Raw genomic sequence first — 8,343 nt, forward strand, 5'->3', positions numbered from 1 at the left:
ACAAAGCAAGCCAAGGTTGAAGCGCGTTGATTCGTCAAAATCTAATCTTCAATCGTTAATCGTCAATCGTCAATTGCTAGTGTGATTTGGCCTTTAAGCCCGTATCACACTAACGATTGGCGATTGATGATTGATGATTGAAGATTAGATTTTGACGAATCAACGAGCTCCAACTTTGGCTTGCTTTGTTCCAATTGGTCAAGTTCCAATCTTCAATCGTCAATCATCAATCGCCAATCGCTAGTGTGATACGGGCTTTAAAGCCCGTATCAGGCTACGGATTAAGATTGGGATTAAATTGAAAATTGGCCAATCACAGCAAAGTTCACCAAACTTGAGTTTAGTGAATTTTGCTTTGATTGGTTAAATTTCAATTCAATCTCAATCCTAATCTATAGTCTGATATGGGTTTAACGTTTAACCTGTGGTCTATTCTTTTCAGTTGCACTGCTGAATTGATGCAATAAGTTAAAGTGAGACAAGTATATGTTTTCTCACTCTAAGGCTAAGGGCCCTTGCAGAATGCCAGGCAACAGGCAATATAGAACAGGCAATAGACAATAGGAACAAGGAATAGAAATAATTGACCAATCAGAATTTCTATTCTCTGTTCCTATTGTCTGTTGCCTGGCATTCTGCAAGGGCCTTAATATTTTACGTGTTGTACGACAAGCTTTTTGGATACGTTCATTGGTTGGCGAACATAGAACCTAGAAATACTTTATTCGCCAACCAATAAACGTATCCGAAAAGCTTGTCGTACGACACGTGAAATAGCACCCTTATTTATTGCACCAGTTCAGTAATGCAGCTGAAAAGAACAGATCACTGGCGTCATCTGTCAAATATATCCCCAACGTAATGTCGGTAGCTGACAGATGACTCGTCATTCGATTTAGTCTGTAAATAATCGTTTTCATTCGCGTATGCATTGCGTTTGATGCTCGAGCACTATATGTAGAATAATTTAACATTGGCTCAGGTGGAAATGTCATTTCTCACGAATACCTGGACATATTAATGTCATGGCGAGTTCCGTCGACGAAATAAAGGAGCCGTTCTCCATGAGCGGTAGAGGAGGTAACCTTTTTGTCTACTAATTCTTGCAACATATTATGCTGGTAATTGTTCGATTAGCTGTAATAAGTGTCAACAGCGAACTGCGTTGTAAGATGTAACAACAACCGTAAAACATGCGAAGCAGGTTGTACAGTTATTAATCTTTTCCTTTTCACACTTATTTAGGTTGCATGGCTCAGAAGGGATCTATATCCTATGAAGAAATAGCTACAAAACTTCTTGATGAGAAGCTTTACTTGACAGCTTTAGAATTGCATGCTGAACTATGTGAGGTAGGCAAGGAGCTATCAGTTCTCAGAGAATTTTTCTCAAATCCAAACAACTTTGAGAAACCTAACATCAAGCCAGAACCATATACACCCATGCGTATGTATTTCATTAATTTCAAGAAAATCTTGTAGATTTTAGGCAATAATATCTTAGAATATAAGAAAATCTTTAAAAAAATCTTAAGTATCAAGATTTATCTTTTTTCTTAACTGATAAATTTTAGTATGAATAGTCATTTTGTTGAAAGTCAAATAGATTTATATGAAAAATCCAATTAAATTTATTCATAACTACATGGACATTTTTTAAGTATTGAAAATTAATAATTTTAAGATCTACATTAATTGGTGAATATTCATGTTTCATTAGTTATCATTTGATTATAATAAGTAAATATTATTGTTGTAAATGAAGTATTATTACAGCCAGGTCTTCTAGTCAGGCAACTTTGGATTCTTTGGACATGACTCGGTACTCAGAAGATGGAGCTGGTGTTGATGAAAGAGTAGCTATTCTTGAATTTGAATTGCGCAAGGCTAGAGAAAATATCTCTGCATTACGTGCTAATCTAACCGTAGTAACAGGTATACTCATTGAAATAATAAAATATTTTTATAGGCTTGTTTACAGTGTATTTTTCGTTAATATTTTACGATAAATAATGTCGTAGAATCGGAAGGTACATTAAAGGCACCTGACAAGAGTTCTGAAAAGAATCTAACTGGACTACCTATCAAACCACATGAGCAGCGAGCATTGAATTTTCTTATCAACGAGTACTTGCTGGCAAGATCTTACAAGCTTACTTCGATTACCTTTAGTGATGAGGACGAAGATCAGGATTTTGAAGACTGGCAAGATGTAGGATTAAATATTCCCAAACCTGCAGAATTATTACAGATATACAGGGAATACATGAGAGCCAATGGACACGATAAACCACCATCTGTAAGTGTCGCTGTACAAACGGACTTTGTCGTCGATGAAATCGTCGAGGAACGAAAGAATGAATTTCACGAAATGGTTTGTTACTCTCGTTTTGTAAAGTTTAAGATACGCTTGTGACATCTAATTTTTTCATTCTGAAAATCTGGAATTTTTATATTCCTTGTAGGCAGAACAGATTGAAAGATTACAACAACAAACAGCAGTATTAGAACAGGAAAAAGCTGCTCTTCAGGAAATAATATCATCATCTAATGAAAATGCAATAGAAAATCCAACTAAGGTATGTTAATTAATAATATGATGCTGTGTAATATTTTCGATAATAATAATAATCGATAACAGTTTGAAAGTTTAGATCCACAGAAATTGTAGATAAATTGTCTTTCGTTGATTAAATTATAATAATTTTATCATGCACTAGACGTTCTGTATAAGGAAATGTCTATATAAGGAAGAATTATCTTGTTTACAGTCTGGTAGCTGCGGAACTATTCGTACCATCAATTCCAGTTCTACAACTCCTGACAAATTTGAAATGTTAGAACCATTACCAAGAGACATATCGACTGCTACTCAGGAACCGGAAGAAGACGATAGTGCTTCCGCGGTTGTCAGTCTAGATGAAACAGATCCGGGAGACAAAGAATGGACCAGGCTACAGTTACCTAGAGTGAATATTATAGAGCGATCCTCTAGAGATGTTCTATCAACCACATCTTCCAGGTTATATATATTATTATATTTACATATTATTGAGATATTTCACCAACTGCCATTTAATAGTAAGACTTAAAAAATCAAAGATTAATAACAAGTAAACAGAACAAACAAGTATAATAGTAATATAAAACAGTATAAATAGAATGATAAAGTAGATGGTATTTTACAAATTAGCCTAATAATTAGATGTGTATATCATAATAAGTAGATTTAATTATTTTATAAAATTAATAATTTTTAGATTGTTCAATGTATATATTTTTAAACGTTGCAGAGATCTACCAACAAAGTTCAAATTAGAAGTAGCGACGCACTGTTTGGCGAATATTTCGGGATCGGTGATGTCCTCAGTAGAAGAATCGTTGAAGTGCGGAGTTACTCGGGACACATTGGTGGAGATTCTGACATGTACCTTGCCGCGTATTGTGCCTAATATCATTCTTAACAAGCGCGAGGAGATCATTCCTTTGATTCTCAGCGCGATTCATCTGCATCCGAATTCTAGTGAGAGAGAGAAATTGCTACAGCTGCTGTTTAATTTGAAGAAAAGACCGCAGGAAGACGAGCGGCAAATGATATTGGCCGGTTAGCGCATTTAAAATATGTGCAGCTTGATAATGCAGTAGTAATGAATTATGCAATAATATTAATCGTTCAGATCTAAGAAGAGAAAATTATTGCAATGTATCTTACATTGACACATTTATATTATGAAGAAGTAGTTTTAAATTAGGTTAATTAGGGTGTGTGTGTTTTAAGATAAGTAATCTGAAATAATTGCTTTCTATTGTTACATTTTCAGGTTTAATCGTGATGGTGAAACTAGCGGAAGAACCGCTAGAAAATGAAGAAATTCTGACGATCTGCTGGGAACAAAGTCAACACAAGTATCCAGAGCGGAGATTATTAGCTGTCGAGTGTTGTTCGGTACTCGCATCGTACACGTCGGCTTCCATTAGAAATTCACTGATGTTGTCTATGCTGCAGCAGATGTTATTGGAAGACAAGGATCCCGTTGTTCGGACCAGCGTTGTGAGAAGTCTCGCGTTGCTCATAGCTCTGATGGACGATCCTGACAAATATTTCCAAGTAAATATGACAAATTCTTCCATTTTATATCATTTTGTACACTGGAAATTTTTGTGATATTTGCAGTTACAACATATATTTTATTACAATAGATTACACAATTTTTTATTCTAAATCTACGCGTACATATACGTATGTGTGTGTATTATCGTAGTGCGAGGAACTAGCGTTAACAGCGCTCCATGACACGTCGTCGATGGTCATCGAAACGGCATCCTCAGTGTTGTTACCGGTGTTGGCACAGTGGGCGTTATCCTTGAAGAGATTGCATCTGAATCTGCTGCCGCGCATAATCTCGAAAGTAAAGAACCAACTGAAACTCACGCACTCGCAGAATTCGCCGAACAAGGACTACATCGATGAGGAGAAACTGGTGCCGTCAGTTGGTATTCTGCAATGTATCTTGCCATATATGGTCCTGTGCGTCGCCGATACCGATGCTGTGCGATCCTGCATCGAAGACGGAACCTCGTCGGACTTGCGTGAGTTACTAGAGTAATAGAATTAAGTAAATTGCAAGATGACAGGGTGACTCGCGAAGTTGCGAAATTTCACCACCATTCGCGCTTTGGAACGATGATTTTTCGGAAGTTGTAAATGAAGAGGTTCATCAAGCTGGTAAAACTTGATGAATTGCTTGATAAAATTATGAGAGAAAGCAAATAGTGATTGACGATTTTAGAATTTGAAAGAGATGATTTCTTTTCAAATTCGCCTTTTTAAATTATCCGAAATTTGTCAAGTTTTGAATTACAAAAAAAAAATTCGGAAAGAAAAATTCATAAAATAATCCTGGAGTTTGTAAAGATGTCAGAATTTTTTAAATTTGACATACAACATGCACGTGTGTGTCGAAAGATTTAAGATAAGATTTAAGAATGGAGAGTTTAAAGGTTGCAGGATTCGAAGACTCGAGAAAAATCTTGGAGTCGAGAATATTGTATTGTTTTGCACGAAGTTTATAAACTCGCACAAAAACAAAAGCGCAAAAGTTTTCTAGAAAACTTTGTGGTGCAGCCGAGGAATTTCTGGACTTGTGTCACTCCAACATCGTCGACCCGAGGGTATTCTACGAGGGTCCTGTCAATGTCGGCATTCTCCTGAACACGTTTTTCTCCAAATCCTGGGAGGATGTGTCCTGGCCGGAATTAGAATGGTTTACAACTAAATTGTAATTATGTTATCCTTAAAGTAACGATGTATTTAATTGTCTCGCGAGCACATTTTTGGCACATTATTATGCAGTGAACATCTCTGACACCAAATAAATTACGATAATCGATAAATTAAAATTAAGAATGCAAATCTTCAGACGAAGATTTTTTTGGTCACTCTTAAATTTCAACGATTACTAGAATGGGTACTTTTCTTTTGCAGGGTATTCGATGTTTTGGAAATGGTGAAATCCATAGACGCAGTGCACGAAAACGTTTTAAAGACACTTCTCATGTACATTTATTCGTTGTGCGTGGGCTTTGGCACATATATTACACGGTCGAAGGTAAATATATAATTCTATGATTAAACGAATTTATTGAATCTTGATATTTTCTTTGAGAGATATATGTGTATGTGTGTGGTTTTATTCTTCAAGATATAATCTTGATTATATCTTGATTTATTGAAGTTTGACTTTGTCTTTAGATTGGATTATATTCGCTATTTTGAATTTTCCTATTCTTTAACCTCAAAGACTTCTAAACTTCGAAATATTTTATTTATATGTAAATAAATACTATTTTTTCAGATACAAGCGTCATTTTTCCCTGAAGTGTCGGAACTCGAGAAGCAACTGACAGCGTTATCGGTAGACAAGAAAAATATGAATCTCACGTTGATTCCAAGTTACCTGGTGATTCTGAGCACTCTCGATTCCACGGATCTAATCGATTATTTCAAACAATTCCTTGTGATCTTGTCCTTGAGCGGTACTAGTATATCTTGGTTGCATGTCGCTGCCAGTATTTTGTGCGCTCGAGAAGAGATGCAGGAGCACGTACTTGTTAGTTTATGGGATGGTTTGTGATATTTTCGTTTCTATTATATTAATATCATAGTTATTATTAAAATGATTCATGCAAGTTGGAAAATAACGCTTAAATCAACGTAAAAAGTATAATAACACTATAAAATATTATTATATTCTTTTAAATTTTAAAAAATAACGACCCGTATTATAAATTCATTTTCTATTTAAATTTGTATCATACATATCTAATGTGTTAAATTTCTTTTAAATATATTTTTGTTAAAAATATGATACATATACTTTCTGTTACATTAAATAACAAAGTCTTAACATTCTTATTCCACATTTTTTCTCACAGGTGTGGTGCATCCGCGATCCAGTGTGAGATGCGCGACGGCAGCGCTATTCGGTTTAATCATAGCTCATGTCTCAGATCGACTCGCGAGCGCGAGGATTGTACCAGCCATCGTAACACTAGCCAGCGATCCCGAAGTGTGAGAATCTTTTTTATTTATGTTTGCATGTATCTGATAGCGTTCGATATTCCAAGTTCATTGGCTTTCAGAAAACATAATTACTCCGATATCGTTAAACATCTGTAAACGATGACCCTTAGTTCACCAACATTGTGTTCTTCGACTCCTATGTTACGATAATCGAATTAATTTTTTTTTCAGTGGTGTGCGCTGCGCAGCGATTTCTTCATTGGGTCGTATAATAACGGAATGCAAAGTAAGAGAAGCTCGTGACAAAGCACGATTGACATTGGAAACGATCGCAAAGGACCCTCAGGGATTTTCTCAAGCTCTGGCTACTTCATTGGTGTCCACGTTCGCGTTTATCGCGCCCAATTGTCCGCAGAATTATATAGAAGACAGTAAGTTACTCTGTAATATCTGTCTGTCACACGTATGAAATAATGAGTGCGGAATTTCTCTTTCTCTCACACATACATCCGTATATACCACGCATTACATTTCAATGACAAATGATGCATGTATCCCTGTTCACTTCTCCGCATCATTCTCGTTGGTTACTTTACGCCTACTTGGTCTTTACATTATACTGAGTTGTTGCTTTCGATTGCAGTAATAGCGACGCAATTATCGGCTATCGCCACATTCGCGCTTCAACAGAACCGCAAGATCGAATTGGTGAACACATTGGTGGAAGCGTACTCGGTGTTGGTTTATTGCCCGTTAAGTAGCCAATGCGTTTCTGGAGTAGTGGTGCCGGGACTGCGGCATCTCGAGACATTGGTGAATCAGTGCCTACCTCAGCAGAAGGATGCGGTGCGATCGCTGCTCAGGGAAACAGAATCCAGGCAGGATGTAGCGAAGCCGATCGAGAGGTATCGTGTAGAGGGAATTATTGTTATGAACGTCTCTCTTATCGGTCTTTCGTGAAACTGATTTGGACGTTCACAGGACACTTTCGATGAGTTCCGGGCTTTCCTTGTCCATGGCGACGGTGAACGTCGGCCAGGGTGTGGAAGACATGCGCCAGAGGATGAGCAAGATCTTTCAGCAGAAAACCGGGTCGCCCAGCATGTCTAGCATTTTTCGCAAAAAATAAACTTACCTCTGCGTTATAACGGTAAATTAAGGAAACTTAGTATTACTATCGTCGCGTCACGAGTGTCTCGTCGACTCCTCGTACAAAGATCAGCGAGAGACCAATCATGAAGTTATTGTTAGGATGTGAATGTTGTTTTAAAGGAAAGTTAACTTATTTTTTTATCGTGCTCTAGCTAGTAAGTAACATGTAAATTATTTTGTTTAAATGTCAAAACAACACGCTTCGGACGGAGGGAAAATACGAATTTTCACATTTTGTAAAAATCGATATCGATAATGTTAATCCCTTTTTCTTTCTCAACACATGTGCAACATGTTCGGTGTTTCCCCAAATTCATCCTTTTCCGACGATCCCCGACATGATCGATTTGTGTTAAGAGAAAAGCAAAAAAAAAAGATTCAACAAATACAGCGCTTAACAGTAATTAATGTTTAATTTTGAAATCTGTTACTTTACATAGTAATAAACAAACGTCATATTCATATCGTATGTCATATCGTATATATATATATATCGCGTATCATATATATATTTATATATAATACACAAGTGTTTTCCTCGTAAAGTAGTTACAAAATCAGACTTTCTAGGAATACACATCCTGTTGCTTTTTTGTCTTGCTCTCATTCGGTTCTGTTTCTTCATTTCTTGCTTTTTGTTTTGTTTTTTGTTTATTTTTATATAATCAC

The 8,343-nt window shown here is 36.4% G+C and overlaps 1 protein-coding gene across 1 annotated transcript; it reads left to right on the top strand.

The window, feature by feature from the left end:
- Positions 1–839: 839 nt before the first annotated feature.
- Positions 840–7,956, top strand: LOC116841110 (RAB11-binding protein RELCH homolog). The gene is made up of 16 exons (XM_032808653.1): positions 840–1,080; positions 1,246–1,446; positions 1,776–1,934; positions 2,021–2,373; positions 2,465–2,578; positions 2,771–3,021; positions 3,293–3,603; positions 3,821–4,107; positions 4,262–4,589; positions 5,125–5,278; positions 5,485–5,608; positions 5,855–6,125; positions 6,435–6,570; positions 6,754–6,953; positions 7,166–7,427; positions 7,504–7,956. The coding sequence occupies exons 1-16, from the start codon at positions 1,026–1,028 to the stop codon at positions 7,649–7,651; spliced, it is 3,354 nt and encodes a 1,117-aa protein (XP_032664544.1). The 5' UTR covers positions 840–1,025; the 3' UTR covers positions 7,652–7,956.
- The last annotated feature ends 387 nt before the right edge of the window (positions 7,957–8,343 follow it).

The sequence above is a fragment of the Odontomachus brunneus genome, unplaced genomic scaffold (assembly GCF_010583005.1).
Source record: "Odontomachus brunneus isolate Ranch 3 - 2012 unplaced genomic scaffold, Obru_v1 Obru_scaffold_013, whole genome shotgun sequence".
Taxonomy (NCBI): Eukaryota; Metazoa; Arthropoda; class Insecta; order Hymenoptera; family Formicidae; genus Odontomachus; species Odontomachus brunneus.

Excerpts from the sequence above, each read along its gene's own strand:
- LOC116841110 (XM_032808653.1), top strand. The coding sequence starts at position 1,026 with ATGGCGAGTTCCGTCGACGAAATAAAGGAGCCGTTCTCCATGAGCGGT. Across the intron at positions 3,604-3,820 it reads GCGGCAAATGATATTGGCCG|GTTTAATCGTGATGGTGAAA; the intron begins GTTAGCGCATTT and ends TTACATTTTCAG. Across the intron at positions 4,590-5,124 it reads CGGAACCTCGTCGGACTTGC|CCGAGGAATTTCTGGACTTG; the intron begins GTGAGTTACTAG and ends TTTGTGGTGCAG.